The sequence below is a fragment of the Microtus ochrogaster genome, chromosome 17 (genome assembly GCF_000317375.1).
Source record: "Microtus ochrogaster isolate Prairie Vole_2 chromosome 17, MicOch1.0, whole genome shotgun sequence".
Taxonomy (NCBI): Eukaryota; Metazoa; Chordata; class Mammalia; order Rodentia; family Cricetidae; genus Microtus; species Microtus ochrogaster.
Window position 1 is genome coordinate 7,294,422 of NC_022019.1, and position 18,781 is coordinate 7,313,202.

Below are 18,781 nucleotides of genomic sequence, written 5' to 3' on the forward strand. Positions count from 1 at the left end.
GATACACACAGACTGTGAATGCAATGTACACTTGACTTGCACACTTAGTCAACACAATCCAGAAAACACTCTTGCAGTCAAATACTGTGTCAACTCTTTTAGTTCCAAATAACTACTTAGAAATCAAATGCCAGGAAGAAAGGGAGGAAGTGCAGGAAGGTAGAGAGAAGGAAGGGGTAAGAAAGAAAAGAAAAATGTTCTGGAATACACACTAAGTTCTGTCCTGACCTCCTACAGGCATTTTCCTTGTCATTACTCCTTAAACAATAACAGTACAGCAACTATTTTCATAGTTCGTACCCTGTGGCATTTGTCACAAGCCATCTAGAGATGGCTTAAAATTACAATGCCTGTGGGTCCTGTCCAAACGCCAGGTCATTTTAACTAAAGGACCTGAACATACAAGGATTCTGGCATCCACAGAAGGTCCTGGAACCAACCCCCCATGAAAGGATGGAGGACTGTATTTGCATCCAAAATGACCTCCAGTACTATATGGTACTGCTTCCAGGCCAGGACAAATAGGGAAAGGAAAAGACAGACTCGGTCCACCATGGTGGGTTTACATGAAGAGAACACGAGAGAACATCCCTGGGTCTCACAATAATTCAAATGGGAAGAGGCTGGGAGAAAAATCAAGACATAGCCCATATCCATCACTTCAAGTGAAATAGCAAGACTGAACCAGGGCTTGACAAGGACTTAGCCACAGTGAGAAGATATCACTGAAGTAACATCAGCCATCATATGAGACCAACCACACCAGTTTGGGTCCTACTGTTATCACGGGTCTATTTTAACATAAAGACATCTTGGATTTCAGTTGTCAAAGAAGTGTAAGCATAAGGGATTTATACCTAGTTTCATGGCTGTATGTACACATAGTAAAAATAAAATCAATATGAGTTTCTTAGGATCTGAGATATAGTCATCCCTCAGTACCCAAGTTCACATCTGTAGCCAAGTAATCACAGATCAATTTTGTTGTTGTTGTTGTTTGTTTTATTTTTGTTTTCCAAGACAGGGTTTCTCTATAGCTTTGGAGCCTGTCCTGTAACTAGCTCTTGTAGACCAGGCTGGCTCGAACTCACAGAGATCTGCCTGCCTCTGCCTCCAGAACCCTGGGATTAAAAGCATGCACCACCACTGCCAGGCTCAAGATCAATTTTTTTAAACCTGTATCTGTACCAAATATATACAAACATTTTTTCTTGTCATTGTTCACTAAACACAGTTCAAACATTTTTCCAAAGAATGCTGGACTGTGTTAGATATTCTGAACAACTGCACTTCTGTAAACTGTATCAAGTGCAATAATCTGAAAGTGACTGACGTCTACAGAGCATTGCAAAGGTTCAATGCAGGTTATGCTAGTTTATATAAGGAGACTGAGCATATACAGATACCATTATCTGTGGGTGTCCTGGAAACAAAGCCTCCACATGGAACAATGTATTTCATGGGGTTTTGTGGTTTGTTGCTGTTGTTACTTTGTAAAGAGTTGGATCTGTTCCTCAGTTCTGGGACAGATGTGACCACAGGGTTCCCTACACTGATCCTATAATACAGAAACATCACGCAACAAATTATCTGGCCCATATGTCTCTATTCAGAATCAACAAACCCCCAGCTGGAATGTTTATTTATTTTTATTTTTTTTGTTTTGGTTTTTTTTTTTCGAGACAGGGTTTCTCTGTGGCTTTGGAGCCTGTCCTGGCACTAGCTCTGTAGACCAGGCTGGTCTCGAACTCACAGAGATCCACCTGCCTCTGCCTCCCGAGTGCTGGGATTAAAGGCGTGCACCACCACCGCCCGGCACTGGAATGTATTCAATTAAAAAAACATATATGTTCACTGAAATCTATCGTACCTTGGTTACAGGTTATACAAATTCTAAAAGCCTGGGGTCCAACTGTATCCCTGTAAATATAACCAAAGACACTAGCAAACACCTGTCTCAACAAACTCCTGTGTCAGGATGCTGTAGGAATAGCCTCAAGGTGCTGGCCTGAATCCTCATTGCACCTACAAATTCTGGCCCTAAGAGCAAGTGCGGTAGATTCTTGATTTAAGTTTGGTACTTAAAAGAGGTGGCTGCCCTGGAGACCCTGGATATTATAAGTGCAATCGCCGCCTGATGCTCCAGCACACTAGGCTCCATGTGTGAGGCTGGAGCAGGCTAAGAAATTGGGTCAGTGAACATTCACTACATGCCAACTGCACACACTGTGCATGGCTGAGCCTCTGGGAAACAGAATGCTGATGGAGAATCTCTGACTCCAGAATCTTCATCTAGTAAAAGACCAATAAGAATGAAACGTGAGGCCAGATATAAGCCAGAAACGCCAGCATTTCCCAGTCTGGTGCTGTCCCCCGACTCACAGCTGCACATCCACACTGTAGCTTCCTACATCCGCAGTTTAGGGAGTGCTACCTTTTTCCCCATGAGAGCCTCAGACACTTCCAGGCATCTTGGAGCAGACCCATTTGTTTTCACAGCAATCTATACGAATAGACCCTTGTTACAGTCCGTTATTCCTGAGACTTAAAGCCCCTTCATAATAACCAGATACTTTAGATCAAAGCCCTGAAATACTACCTGAGCCACAGCTTTAGTCTCTTTGAGATAAATATAAAATGACAAGGGAAAACTCATACTCCTGATTGTCTAGTTATATAGGGGCGCATGTATGCGCATGCATGTAATCTAATGGTCTCTCTAAATTTCAATCAGACAGGATTTTCTGATCTCAGGTCTTCTATGCCCTAACCTGTCATCCCACCCTTTGTTGAGACTTCTAGCCATCCCTCAGAATCCACTTGAAATGCTACAATACACATCTCCAAAGTCATTCTTTAAATGCCCCTCTGTGGCTCCAAGACATCTGAGCATTCTTCAATCACAGCAAATCTCACATTGCACCAAACTATTTATAAAGATGTTTCTCCTGCCAGATTCCAAGAGTCATTTCACGGTTGTGCACTTCATCACAGGACTAGACACCAAGTTGATATGAATGTCTATGAAAGACATGAGTGAAAGAGACACACATAAATAGAGACTAAGTACAATATCCAAGTCACATCCAGAGTGAGAATTATTTAAATTCCCCTTTTAACTGAATTGTGACACATTAGCAATACAGTATTTTAGATTTTTTTTCTGGTTTCTAAATTCTCATAATAGTATCCTTTCTATTTTTCTAAGAAGTCTCACCCATTTACCTCTGTATCCTCTATTTTAGTCCTAGGGTGAACCTAAAACCAGAGGGGTGGGGAAGAGAGAAAGCGAGGAAAAGGGCACTTAACCCCCAAATACAAAGAGACATCACTACATGTCACGGTAATTCGTTTAACAAAAGTGACTCCTGTTTCCCAAACCTATTCACCTTCCTTTGTGATGATGACCCATCTTTTCAAAGCTTTTCTAACAACAACATCACTAAATTTCAATCAGACAGGATTTTCTGATCTCAGGTGTTCTATGCTTCCTTCCTTTTCTTTCTTTTCTTTCCTTCCTTCAATCTCCTGGCAATCTGAATGGGTATTTTAGTCATTTCTCATTTCCATGACCACAGTGGTCAGAATAACCACAAAACCTAGTGGAAACCACGAGAGGGTACAAAGGGAGCACTCCCTCTCCCTCACTCTCGAGATCTCCCATATGAGGTACGGACCAAAGGGAAAACCCTGCTGCCCAGGGAGGTTGCCTCCCAGCTCTGCCCAGTGGAGGAGAAACGATCTTGCTGCATAAACATTTTTGTGGGGAAAGAAAGCATCAGAAGCAAGACAGAGAAGGCCTAGGGAGTACAAACTCTGGGATTCTGGAGGTCCATCTAGAAAGCAAGCCTCAACCCAAGCGTCAAGCTCATGCTCTTCTTCTTAGAGACAAGGCAAACAGAAGCAGAAGCAGAACAGGAGCCTGGCCATGCCTTCACCTCTAGCTTTGCTCCAACCACAGCTGCATCCCTTTGGGCTATATGCACCAGGACGACACAGGCACAGTCCAATGAGGCATAAGAATGAGAGCAAGGCTGCTCCTACAGCTAGAATTTGGAGGACATACTGACACCACAAAGGTGGAATTACAAGATCTATACCTGTACAGCTTGTAGGAGAGACAGAAACCAATCACGATGCTACTCGTTTCACTCTGAGGACCTCCAACCTCAAGGGCCACTGCTATGCAATGTGTAACACTAGGAAGTAAAATATGTTTAGGCCCTTTGGATCCTCTAAAGGAAACACGCTGGACTATCCTAAAAGTTGTACTGTTGTTTGTGTAATGATGGAATCATAAACTAGTATTTATGAGACTCCAAGAAAAAAAAAACAAGACACCCAACTAGAATAAGCAGAACTACAATGGGAGCATGAGGAAGGTTTTACATAAGAGGGAATATTTCCACTGGTCCTTAAAGATTGCTACGTCATCAAGAGGAGAAGGTGAGCAAAGGGATCCCAGAAAATAATTAACTTTCCCACATGCATAAGCGACACTTGATGACACATCTGGGGAACAATGAAGAGATTCAAATGACATGCAGAAATTGATACCAAAGATGGCACCGACAGCAAAGTTTTCAGTGAAAAGCACAAGAAGCAAAGGGCAGCAGGCTTCTAGGTAAGCCCTGGAGAGATCCCAGGGAAGGGATCCTAAGATCAAGGTGTGAAGGTAATTCCACCATCACTGTGGAGAAGGGGCTAATGCTGGGAGGTGCTGAGGCAGGGGAACATCGGAAAGCATTCAGTCCTAAGGGTATTCTCCAAACCTGAAGGTACCTGATCCAGGGTGATGGTATGTGCCCCTTGCTTTTCCCTCACTGGGATTCATAATTGAAGCTGTCAGCTGACTGTGGCCACAGGGAAGGTGGGTGGAAGTCTACTGTTTAGTTTGTTTAGATTTTGGTTGGGGTTCTTGTTGTTTACAGCGAGGGTCTCACTGTGTAGCCCTGTCTAACCTGGAACTGTAAACCGCAAACTTACAGCCTGAGTGCTGGGATTAAAGGTGTGTGCCATCATACCCATCTAGTACTTAGGATTTGTTTTGGTTGGTTTTGGGTTTTGGTTTAATGTTTTGGTGGACTATTTGTTTTTAATAAAAGAAAGTTGCAGCTCCAGAAGGTTGGAGTCCATGATGGTGCACCGAAGGTCTCTTTCTTTGGGAGGAATATCTGAGAATTTACAACTCAATAACATAACCTGTCTATGTAGACCAGGTAGGTGGGCCTCCAATTTGCTACAACCCTCTTGCCTCGCCCTTCTGAGGGCTGGGATTATCGCCATATGCTACCACACCCAACAAACCTACTTCTAACCACTTACTGTATGTTTGCAAGAAGCCCTAGAGGAGGCAGCTGGGATTGACAAAGCTTTCACAGTCTGGGCTCAATTTCCTGCAATATTGTCCTATTCAGAGTACTTCCCACCCTGTTCCAGGCTCTGTACTAGCACTAGGGTGCATGCAGGCAAGGAGACAACCACAGTGAGAGAATATGACTCCAGAAGTCACTGAAAACAAAGAGATGAAAACTCAAGCCAGAGCAAAATCCTGCAGGCAACATTGTTGAACCTGGAGTTGGATGTGCTCCTCCTCGTCAGCCAATAAACCTCAGGAGCGTCAACCATACTGGCCATCTCTCAGTCTAGTCATTGGTCAGCTGGGGAGGACATTCCAGAAGGGCATACAAGGCAATCCTTGGAGCAAGGATCAAATGGTACAGCCTAGACATGAACTAATTCATTCATTACATTCTGCAGAAATACTTACTTGGATGCATATTTTATCTTAGGGTATATATAAACTATAACTTCTATATATAACCTAAAATAATTTAAAATTCATATCTTGAGATGAATACTCGTTGAAGGAAAAGCTACCTTTTTAGGTGGAAATGTGTGCTCAGAGAAGTTTGGAGACCATTGCAATCACACGGTACCCACTAGGGATTGTGGGTATAATCACAATGCCTATAATCTCAGTGCTCAGGAAGACACTGCAGGACTCCATGTGTTCAAAGTTATCCTGGACTATATAATGAGACCCTGTCTCCAAATAAGCAAATAACAATAAAGAAAGACATAAACCTAAAGTTCCTTCAACCCATTTAAGGGCAGAATTTCCCTTCTATATACAACAAAAATGCACTGTATTGTATTCACCTGGGATTGACTTAATTAATTCTAGTGGCGTGTCGAAAATGAAAACAGTAAGAGCATGTCAAATGGAGAATGTCATTTTGCAACTTTTATTTTAAAACTTTTTATATCTAGGTATTACATATATATCTTTGTACTTAAAAGTACTAAAAACTCATTTAGAAAATAAGTAATTTTACCTATACCAAGAGCTGAATTTCAAAAGCTAAATTAAATTCTATATATAACAAACACTTTTAAATAATTTATTTTCTTTTTTGAGAAGCACTTCTAAAAAGTATTTAAATATCTAAAGCAATTAACCTGTAGTGAAAAATTCTTCCAAAATAGAAAAATCACATCCTATGATATTAAAAAATGGGTTATCGGCAGCCAAGAAATAGAACCAGCCTCATCAACACATGCATGGACAGAGCAAATGAGGCATGTGTTCACAGTGGAGTTATTTAGCTATAAAAAAGCATTGATGTGTCCTTTGCAGCAAAACAGATAGATCTGAAAATCATGCTAAACTAAATAAGGCAAACTTAGACAAAGAACATATTTTCTTATATGCAGAACATAGTCATGTGTGTGTATGCGTATATGTGTGTACATGTGTTATGTGAGTATATATGTGCATGTGTGTATATATATTGTTTACATGCATGCATGTGTGTGTGCTGTGTGCATGCTTGCATGTGTGCGTGTTTGTATATGTATGTGTACATGTGCATGTGTTGTGTGCATGTGTGTATGTATATGTGCATGCATTCATGGACATAAGTATATGTGTATGTGCTCACATGTGTGTATATGATATGTCATGAAGCTGAAGATCTAAAGGGAATGAGACAAAAAGAGATAATGCAGAGGAAAAAAGACAAGTAGCGCATGTTTTCTCTTGCATACAGAATCTGGATTTAACAGTATTTATCATACACACACGTGTATGGCAGGAGAACTATGTAAGGGAAGAGAGGGAATGAAAAGGAAGGGGAAAAACAAGGATGGGTAATGAAGGGAACATAAAGTTTAACACACATAAAAATATAATAAGGAAATGTTCTTTTGCACACTAAAAATTAATTCTAAAAACTTTTAAATGCATAATATATTCAAATCATACAGGATATAATAATCTTGTCATTTGTAATACTGGGGTAAAACTTTGCACTACATGTGGGTATACATATTTTAAAAACAGGGTATGGGGCTAGAGAAATGGCTGGGCAGTTAAGAGCACTTGCTGGTTCACAACTATCTGTAACTACAGTTCCAGAGGCTCTGACGCCCTTTCAAATCTCTGAAGTCACTGCATACACATGGTGTACATACATACATGCAGACAAAACATTTATACAAAAAGTAAAAAAAAATCTAAAAGACAAAACTAGGATATGGACAATAAAGAAGTGTATCTAGGGAAAGGTTGTCTTTCGATGCAGCTGAGAATCTCAGAACCTTTCCTCTTCTGGGTTTCCTTTAAATCTCAACTTTTTGTAAGCATCAATCCAAGTTTTCATAGCTCAAGTAACTTGGATTAAATGATCACTTGACCACCACCAACTACAATGAAAAACTCAAGGTTATTTTGTTCAAAACATTACTGTTGAACTTAGTTCCACACGGGACCTATAGCCTATCCACCATATTCCTATGTTCAGGAAAAGCTAAACCCTGACTGTGTTCCATGCACTGTGATGGGCTCCTGTGCTGGAACTGAAGAGATGCAAGAGGGTAAAACCAACCAGCTTCCTGTGGAGCAGAACCAAGGACAGTTATACCCCAGGACCAGGCCCAGTTCCCATCAACCGGCAGATTCCAGCAAATGCTCCATCACCATCAGGACCTTCCAAGTTAGTAAGGATGGAAAGCGAGACTAGAGAGAAAGGAATTCATAACACTTGCAAATAACAACAAGGCTGCTGGATCCTATGCGCACACAAGACTGTCCGACAATAATTTCCACCTCCATCTCTCCTGCATAATGAAAATCTTATGTTATTCAGAGAAAGGGTTTAGACTCTCGCTACGTGGCCTATTTCTAGCTTTAATTACAATGCCTGGCAAAGCTTGGGGACCATTTCGATTCATTTCAAAAATAGCTCCCCATTCAATACAAGACGATGGATTTTTCACACTTGTGAATCTTTATTTACTTGATAATGAAGATGGTTTGGCATATAAATAAAGCATTTTCTTGGCAACTTTGGTCTGGTGAAGATGCAGAATTGCAATGAAAGAGCACGCCTCAGAGATTTAAAAACTCCCATTTGACGTGCAGACTCAGTTTCTCTTCTTAGTCAACCTAGCAAACACACAGCTCAACTCGAAGGTGGGACATGGGGACTAGCAAAGTGTGGGCCACCACTTACTGATCCGTACAGCTCTCCCTTCTCATTCATGCCGAGGTAGAGTCCGCTGTCCACGCCACGAATGCTGACCAGGCCAACTGCTATACTGATGAATTCCAGAATGCCTGTGAGATCAAGAGCAGACAGAGAGTTAGAGCCCAGAGTATGTCCCCAGAGCCACAGCATTCCCAGGGGCTCCAGAGAGGAAACTGGGCCCAGCTTCCGACTTGGAGCAGTTCATACAAGCTAAGACTTGTATGATGTTCCAACTAAATGCTATCTTATCATCTTCAGACACTAAATTATCATAGTGGAACATGACTTACATAACAACTAATACAGCTTAAGAATTTTAGAACTCATAACTACATAAACATTGCAAATGATAAGTCTAATGAAACCGATATAATGAGCTAAGAGTGTACTTGGAGAGGGAAATGACATATGTAAAATTAAGTATTTATGTATGGTTGTCTTGCATTTATACTTATCATCCTTTGGGATTGGGAGAAAAAGACACAGGCAACATGAATATTGTATGTATAAGTGTGTGTATGTTGGTATAAAATGTATATGTATATGTGCACAAATAATTTTTTTAAATTCTATTGTCTTATGACTCTAAAGATAATATGTGGAATGTTAATTAAAGCTTCCATTGGCGTTGCAGAGAATGATCTAGCTCTCAATTGTATAACCTTATTGAGCTCCATTTGAAAAACTAAGGTACCATACACACACACACACACACACACACACACACACCTAAAATATTTGGGCTTCAACAGATTATAGATTCTTTTTCTGTTATTATCTAAACCTCAAAGAAATAGTTAAACAATTAAAATAGCCTAATATTCTGGAAGGGAAAATGTTGGTTAAAAAAAAATGCTCCTGATTAAAATAGGTACAGAATACTCTATCCCCGAAGTAAATCAATATAATGATCTCGTTCACTTCCTTCTTTCGCCTTGCTTACCTCACTAAAAATAACAGCACCTAAGCTGGGCATCAGTCCAGAATTTTATGACCACACATTAGCAGCTTCGGTCTCCCTGAGTCTACTGTTGCTTTAAGACGCTCATCCTGCAGGATACACAGATGCTGCTAATTATCTCTGTGCTTGGCCACGCTCCCACTTCAGTTATAAATTAAAGTAGTACACTTCTTGTAGGTCTTATATCAGCGCATACCAAATAATGAGCTCTTATTCTAACATATCTTTAATTATTGACAAAGTATACTTACATCTAAGAATATAAAAGGAGGGGGGAAGTCTATGGAAACAGAAATTTGTGTGTGCGTATGTGTGATATGTGTGTGTGCGCGCACTAAAGTGAGTCTCCATATATATAGGAAAGAAAGAAAACGAGTGTGTGTGTGTGTGTGTGTGTGTGTGTGTTTGTGTGTGCTAAAGTCAGTCTCCTGTGACTAATGAAAAAGCACTTATATGGATTTTTAAACAATTAATTTTCCATCTCTTATGGACTGGACCGGGCTGCCATCAAGTGCAGACTCTGAATCCATAAATCTAATAAAGTAAAGGATTAAGTCCATAGGAAACTCAGTTGCAAGGGATCACCACCCTCATAGACACAGTTTCACTCATTCCTGCACACTCATGAAATGTTACATAGACCCTCGTGTTTATGGCTTACAGATTATATGCCCACATACAAAAACTTTTTCTACAGTGAGATCGTGAATGATAAAGAGGAAAATTACAGATTACATCTGAACTACTAACCTGTAACTTCCCCAGACAATCCACCAATGTGACTAGACTTCCCTCCTTCACAGAGCAAATGAGAAGATCAGAGAGGCAATTTCTCCTCAGGGTTCATTGCATAGGAGATACATTTCCTTTTTGATGCAGTCATTTTATTTCATGGTACCATTCCTAAAACCCTTATGACTCAAAACAATCAGACCTGGAACACTTTATCGCTATTAGGGGCCACCTATACAAGACTCTCCTCTTGGTACCAAGAAAGTACGCCCTAATGAAGGTCATGGAAATCCCGAAACCAGCATAAGAACTTACTTTGTTGTCTCCTTTCGCTATAAAATGAAAAACAGGAAACATCTCATTCACCTTGAAGTCTGTGCAATTTAATTTACCAGGTCATTGAGGACAGGGTTAACCATAAAACTAAAATCCATTCATGTCCTCTGGGAGGCCACGTGATGCTCCATTTCCTCGACACACGAGGCCGCTCTGAGAATGAATAACCCACCAACAGCTCCACCTGACCTGACAGAGAATACTATTTCACAACACTACTGAAGAATAGCAGAAATAAGAGCAATGGCCACAAGGATCATTCTTAAGCATGAAAGGCCTTCTCTCCTCCACTCTGTAGGACAATCCTAGGCACTGCAATGCCTTCAGCCCCAGTGTTGAATAGGGCAGCTGAAATTTCAATCATCCAAGCCAATCAGAATGTAAGGCCTGCTTCCTTGAATATCCCCACACACTGCACAGTAGGCTCTAACTTTTTGGGTTTTCTATCTGCAATTTCTTGCCATTTCGTACACTTAACTTCTGAGACTTTGTTATATAATATGGGAAGAAGAGTATTAATAAATTTATCTTGCTTTTTCTAATTATTAGGAAAATGTCTAAAATCCATACATACTCACTTATTCCATCGATGAGCTATTATGGAGCAACTATTAACCAGGCACCATACCACTTATTAAATATAAAAATATGACAGAAATATACAGCCTAGGCCCAGCCTCCTGCTCAGTAGTAGACCTTTGTTACCTGTGGAGAGACATTCCTTCCATGCCTGAAGCCACAGCACCCCAAACCCTATTCATACTGTCTTTTAATGTACATATACACTCATGACAAATTTAATTTGCAAATTTGGCCCCCTATGAGTTAATAACTAATAATAAACTAGAACTAGTATAGGATAGTTTGAATACAAAGTGTTTGAAACTTTTTAATTATTTCTGGAATATTCCATTTAACATTTTCAGACATGGTAAAAAGTGAAGCTAACAGGGGAAGGGGTTACTAGAATAGGAAGGACAAACAAACAGAACTATGACACACTGTGGTACACACAGCGGAAGGCAGATGTGTAGAACAGATGCATCTGAAGACCAGTGGTTTGTTCAGCCACAGAAAAGCAAGGTGGGGAGGGGGGGCAACACTTAAAAAAAAAAGTCTGAAATGAGTCTGGGGAGCTCTCCCAGCAAGAAGCAAGACACAGTGACCCCAGGTGGGAATATTTCATCACTTCAAACCATCATCCATATCCCTGAAGTTCCTTCAGAGTAGGGACCAAAAAAAAAAAAAAATCCAGATTTGTATGAGGTCTCCCCCATGACCCAAGGGCAAGCAAAACATCCAGATGTGTGAGTCACAGCCCTTCTCCCACACCCAGAAAACGCCAGCATGGTCAGGTCAGGGAGACCCAGCAACACAGTGGCCAGATACCACCCCATGCAGACCAGGAGGCTCTTTATTTTTCCTGGTACCACCTTGTTCATGGTGAACTCTACAACCTCCACCAGAGCAACCAAGCCCTCAGTGGCCAGAGCTGGTTCCTCCACTGTCTTCCTGGAGGACCGAAAATTCCTGACACTGGTCTGTTTACCTGTGCAGAGCTGAGTGAGCAACCTGGACAGCACTGAAGACAGTGACAACCCAGAAGGACACTGTCCCACAGATGGAATGTCTCATGACCAAGGTAGAGGAAAGGGAGAGAATAGAATCATGGCAAGAAGCAACAAGGATAATGGTTGGCCTAACACTGGCATTGCGACCTATCTCTCCTAGGACACACAACCTCGATGACATTGGACTCAGAAAGGCCACGGTGGGGAGTAAAGGCCACAGTGGGGAGTGGTAACCAGCTGGCAGGTAGACTAGGGACATTTGTCTCTCTTCCACCACAGACAACCCTTCCTGTAAGGACCCACTGAGGGCCAAGGATAGCCGGTCTCCCTCTTCCCAGTCTCACTGACTACTAGTGATTGGAGTGTCTAGTTCTTCTGTTCAGTTGTTTCACTAACCCCCAGTTAGTCCATCCTCCCAGAGTCCACTGTTCTGTGCCTCGCCTCTAAAGCCAGCCGCAGGAAATGAGAGAGTTGGCAGACAGAAGCTGCTGCACCTCCACCTGTGCCCTCTTCAGACAGACAGCAAAAGTGGGAGAAGCCAGTGTTTGCCAGCTTTGTTGAACACCATAACAAGATGATAAAGTCCTTTCAGCACACAATTTGGCTGCAGGACATAGAGACACCAATCTCAAACTCACCAGGAAACTTCCTCTCTGCTGGATAATATTTTTTTTTTTTTTGGTTTTTCGAGACAGGGTTTTTCTGTAGCTTTGGAGCCTGTCCTGGAACTAGCTCTGTAGACCAGGCTGGTCTCGAACTCACAGAGATCCGCCTGCCTCTGCCTCCCGAGTGCTGGGATTAAAGGCTCTGCTGGATAATTTTCACAGTGCCAGAAGGTGCTATGCAGACCGTTGGAGAAGAGCTATAATTGGTATCCCTCTGCTTGCTGCAATACATGCTGGGTCTCCACTGGGTGTGCCCACTGGTGATATAGTGGTATGACTGTTACGTGAGTAACCAAGCACTTTCTGATTTGATTTGAGGCATGATCCATAGCACAGTGTTCGTACCTGGCACTGTAAATCAGCTCAAAAGCCTGTGGCTGCTGATCTCACAGGCCCTAGTGCAGAATCTGCCATTGTGACTTTGCTAAACCATCATGTTGCCTTCTAAATATTTGTCAGGCTGCCTTCTAAATATTTATACTCAAAGGTCTATGCTTCTCTCAACTTTGTTTTCTAACCAAAGCTTCTTTTTGCAATGGGCAGCTGTTAATGCAGAGACTCCTAATTAGTTCAAGTGCTTAGAATACAGGACAGTGAGTCCTCAGCCCTAACTGGGACATCTGTATCACCTCCATGAGCCCTAGGCTCAGAGAAGGCCTAGGAAGAGAGGGTAGGAAGAATATAAGAGCCAGAAGACAGGGAGGAATGCCCTGAGAGCTGTCTTCTGGACCTGCCATGCTGCTGTAGCACTCATGACCTCTCTACAGCTCTGGTTCCCTGCACAAGACTGGCACAAGATCAAACCAGTCAGCATTCCAGCATGGATGGGAGGGGGGGCTAATGAGCTCACACCCCAAGTGGAGGAGCCCCAGCAGCAGCTGACAGCTACTAGTGGAGGGAGCCATTTTTCCTTGGGGGTGTGGCTACTGGTAGGTTGTCCATGCTCGGTAGATAGCCCCAAACCCATGTGCACATATGGGCTGTACTGACTGGACTCAGGGATGAGAGGAGGAAGCAGCAGCCATGAAGGCAGGGGACCTGTTGGAGGTGTCCAGGGGCCATTGGAGGGGGGAATAAAGAGCAGATACGATCGGGATTCTTTGTATACATATATGCCAAACCCTACAAGTAAGTTTTTAACTTCATTTTATTCATTTTTTAAAAATCACATCATTATCTGTCCTCACCTAGTTCCACTACCATCTGACATGACTCCTGTCCCTCGAATGGCTCACCAGCAGGGGTATCCATCTGGGGTTCTGATGACCTTTGGAGTCACCACTCCCACACCAGGAGGTAGGCGTGCTTCAGCAGGCCCCTGAGTTCACTTTTTACCTTTGCCTACTTAATTTTTGCTCATTGTCTAGCAAGACCAGAAAGCCCTTCCAAGTGAACAACACACTCTTGCTTCCCAGTCCATCACTCAGAGACATGACCCCCAGCTGCCCTCCTCCCAACTCCCATCACTCAAGAAATAACAAAGGGTTTCATAAAGTCCCACCTTCAACTCCCTGGCCCGACTGCAGCCCCTGCCGCGCTGAGACTCCCTCACCCCCACATCTCCTAACACCACCGAGGCCACGTCCCCACGGAGCTTGCCAGCAGCTGCAGTCACCTGCGGCGGCCCGGGGGCGGCAGAAAGCGTTAGCCCAGCACGTTTCCTTCTGCTGTTCCCTTCCAGGTAGAAAAATGCACCTTCTATTTTAATCGAGGTGTAAACCCACCCCACCTACAGCTACTCTGAAACCCAGGGAGAAGATGAAGTCCTCTGGGAGGAGCCAAGGAGGCGCCGAGGCCTCGGCTGCGGGGAGGGGGTGGAAGGTGAAGCCGGGGTGGTGCTGACGCCAGGTGCGCCCCGCAGCCCCTCCGCCCCGCCCGGGCCCGTGCTGCCGGGTCCTAGCGCCGAGGCGACTCCCAGCGGGCGGGGCTGGGGAGGCAGGGCTCGGAGGCTCCCAGCACACGCACAGCGCTGCAGAGGTTGCTAATATTGGGACCTGCCGCAGCAGCAGCAGCGGGAGACCGCGGCACTGCTGTCACCCCGGGGGCCCGCTTCTCACTGCAACCGGATGAAAGACTTAAATAACCCTCCTTCCCCACCCCCACTGCGCACAACCGCCCACTCAGCTCCATCCAAACCAGGGTGAGTGGCACCGCCAAGAGCCAGGCGCGCCCTTCCCACACCCCTCCCGCGGCAGACACCCAGCAGACCTGCAATACTCGCACCCGGGGTCCCCAGCAAGGGCCGGGTCTTCCGCTTGTCTCCTACCAACACCCTCTCACACGCGCTCGCGCGTACACACACACACACACACACACACACACACACACACACACACAGTGCGGAACCAGAGAGTAGAGATGTCACTTCCTCGGCGACACCTTCTCCAACCTCTAGGATCGAGGCGGGGTGAGGAACTGGGGTTTTTTTGTTTGATAGTCTAGGTTCTGCCGGTACCTGCAGTCCTTGTCCGCTGACCCCTGAACACGCGCGCTCCCTGGCCTTGCATCTTAGCACAGATATCTGATGTCTCAAGTGCGCGTGGCAAACGTCCTATCTTAAAGGTGACTGCATTTTTAAAAAAGAAAGAAAGAACGCCGTTGGGGGAAAGGTACGTGGAGAGGCCCGGAATGTAAGGGCCATCCATTGACCTGGGCCCAGTTGTGGAGCGCCCAGGGTTGGGACCGGGAAATTCACACAATGAAGGTGGCCCTGGCTGGCCGCAGCGCCCCTGCAGCCGTGCGCTCCCAGAGCAACTGGCCTTCTGCTACTGCGAGGCCAGCTCTGAAGCCCTTCCTGGGGCAGCAGTTAACAATAGCATGCCACCCCCTGCACCGCCTGCGCAGCCCTTTGTCACCCCCACCCCCACCCCTTCCCCTGCGGCTGTGGCCTCGCCAGGCCGGGAGCCCCCGACCCACCTCCCAGGCCCGGCGAAGCCCCACGACTCCCAAACCCCGCTGCACGCTCCAGAAAGAAGGGGGGAGGGACCCTGCGTAAGACCGCGAAGCTCAGTTCCGACCTCTGGTCTGTCCTCAGCCCCGCCACCAACTCTCCGGCTGCGGTGCGCGCCTCCGGCGGTTCCCACACCGCACACCACCGCCGCGCTGCCTCGGGCGGCGGCTGTCAGCGCCACCAGACCCGCACTCACACACAAAGAGAAAGCTACGGGCAAAAAGGAAAAATTAGACACCCTTCACGCGGCCAGAAGGGTGTCGAGCCCTGTCCTCCCTCACCCTAGCCCGGAGAGGTCCCCGCAGCACCGAGGGGCGCAGTGGAGCAGGGTGGAAAGGGAGTTAGAACCCGAGCGTGCTTAGGACCGCGCGGAGCAAAAGCAACGCTGGGTCGGGGGCTGAGCCCGCACCTGCCAGCCCTGAGCGCGGGAGGACCAGACTCCCGCTGCCCGGAGCATCAGGCGGACAGCCCGGCGCCCCGGGACACTCAATCCCCGCCACCGCCCGTCTCCTGTCTTGCTCCGAAAGCTGGGCTCGGTAGCAACCTTTAAGGTGGCCAGCAAGACAAGCAAGCACTCTAGCAAAGTTTAGTCTTCCCTCCGCGACAGTCAGCAGCGGTGAGAAGATAGTTAGGTTTCAAAGGAATAATCGCGGCGACGAGCTACACTTGGTTTTTAAGCAGGGAGAGGACGCAAGTCAGCTGGAGAAATTGACTAGGTTCAGTTTTGAGCCCAGCCTCAGTAATGAGCTAAGGGGAAAACCCTGGGCCTCGAGAATCTGAACTATACCTCCAGGCCTGAACCCTCATCACCTTGGGGCAACATCCACAGTCCACAAAGCTAAACACGTAGTTTAGATTGAGTCCAACATCTGGCATGAAAGCATGAGGAAGAAAAATCACCACAGGACTTGGTTTTACGACCTAGTCTAAGTGTCGTCAGGTGGGTTCACTCAGGAGTTAACTCTTTCCAACAGTCTGGTTGCCCAAACTGTCGATTTTTTTTTTGTAAGTAAGTAAGTAAGGAGGAAACCTAGATTCCACATACCCCGCCCCCCTCCCCATCCCCAGGCAGAACTGTGCTCGCTGACTTAGCACCGCACTGCTGAAGGTGCCCCGCCAGGCACGTGTGTGCAGGCATGAAAGTGGGCAGAGTCCCCACCTGAGTCTGCAGCCTTCGCTGCTGAGTCACAAGTACTCTGCTCCGAGCAGGAAATCTTCGGAATGGCCTTTTCAAATGAGCCTGCAGCTTTTGCAAGTGCACGCAAACCCTCACACCAGAAACCCACACAAGGCTGCACACTGTAGAAATTAAAAGACCGAGGTCGAGAATCGATGGCTGGAAGATCCAGCACCCCTCGTGGGATTTCGGCCCCTTCCCGGGTCATTTTCCCCAGGAGCTCCTGCCCTGGATGCTTCAGATCTAAAACACGACTTTAGTGTTCCCCACAGAACAGCCAGCAAGCTTTCAGACCGGCCCCAGGAAAAAACAACATATTTAATTTACAGTTCGAGCAGAATACTTATCAGAGGAAAAGGGAAGGGGAAACTTAATCAGAGCAAGACACCGACTACCTGCAGCAAACTGGGTGCATCTTGAAGTTCTCAGTGATTGAAGCTTAAAACTCGTGGAATAGATCCATTAAAAAGAAACTTCTTAAACCTGATCTTTTCACGTATCTGATAAAACAAAACTTGGGATTCGGGTTATATTAATAACTCATCTCCCCCCCCCCCGTTAAAAAGAAGAAGAAAGGCCTTTCAGTGTAGACTTGCACCAGTGCCAGCCAGAGATCTGCAATTCCGGAGGCTTTTTCCCTCCCTGGGCTGGCAAGACACGCACAGAGACCGGGGGGGGGGGGGGGAGCCTGAATATGAGACTATATCCCTTCCAGCATCCCCGCCTAGCCACCGCCTTCCTAGTAGTTAACAATCTGAAATGTCACCGCGTGGACACGGAAGGGTTAAAGGCATACCTACCGAATCGGCTGTGGTCTTTCCTGGTTCCCTGGATAGTACCGTTGGGGAAGATTTCTAAGTGAAATCCAGTCCTGCAGTACAGCTGCCTCCGCCTGAGAATCCCTTTTAAATGATCCAAGTCCGTGACTGCCGGTCCCCGGGGCAGCCCCCCTGCTTCAGACTGACCCAGGTGGTCACTTAGCAACACCGGACTGTCCACCGGCAACACCGGTACGTTCCCGAACGGTACCGAGTCCTGCACACCGAAATAGCTCCCAACTTCACCTAAGGGAGCCATCAGAGGACTCGGCTTTTAAGCACAAGAATAAACAATAATGATCGTATCAACCAGGAGACACTAGGCGAGGTATATCCAACTCCCCTCCCTTGCCGTAGTTGCAGAGAGAGAGGGAAAGAGGGGTTCTTTTCTTCAATCCATCCAATGCATAAATAAAAGTAATCTGCTGTTTTTTCTGGCACAGGTTCAAGGTCAAACCACTGATAGCCTAAGAAGCCACCACTTTATACTCACACACTGACACTGATCAACACAGCTATGCATCGCTACATATGGAGCCTCGGCTCTCAGCAGGCAGAAAGGTCTTCACCCCATCCGACCGTAATAAGGGAAAAAAATCCGTAGTTTCTCCATTTGCTTAGAGATCAGAATGACCATAGCAACGTAAGTGCTTGGGCGATATTACAGGGATTTTTAAGATGCTCGGGCTACGTCAGAATTTACGGATCCTGACTCCAGAAAGGCATGCGCTGTTTTTACTCTCTAACCGACTCTGCAGACATCAGCATGAATCCTTCAAGGGGGAGGGAAAAAAAACCTCACGTTGGCGGCGGCGACAAATCTCTCCTCCCAGTCCCTCCTCTAAAAAATAAGGATAATATAACAAAAAGAAGAAAAAAACTTTCGGCGTCCAAAGCTAGTATCCAGAACGCTGCAGAGGCTCTGCGGAGGTCCAGCGGCTTGCAATGAGGCGAGCGGCAAGCGGCGGGCGAGGACCGCGTCCCGGAGCTCGCGTGCTGCCCGGGCTGCCGCGAACAGGTGTCGCCGCGCGGGCCGCGCA

At 45.6% G+C, this 18,781-nt stretch overlaps 1 protein-coding gene across 2 annotated transcripts in view; it reads right to left on the bottom strand.

The window, feature by feature from the left end:
• The window catches only part of Fgf9 (fibroblast growth factor 9), a 35,742-nt gene extending 16,980 nt beyond the window's left edge, over positions 1 to 18,762 (bottom strand). The window contains exons 1-2 of one of the 2 annotated variants that reach the window (XM_005355419.3): positions 17,724 to 18,762; positions 8,517 to 8,620 (exon numbers count right to left, since the gene is read on the bottom strand). In XM_005355419.3, coding sequence (XP_005355476.1) covers positions 8,517 to 8,620; positions 17,724 to 18,000 — 381 coding nt within the window. In that variant the 5' untranslated portion in view covers positions 18,001 to 18,762. Of the gene's footprint in view, positions 1 to 8,516; positions 8,621 to 15,251; positions 15,506 to 17,723 lie in introns of those variants that run through there. The other variant, XM_026783280.1, reaches the window with a different exon arrangement.
• Positions 18,763 to 18,781: the final 19 nt, after the last annotated feature.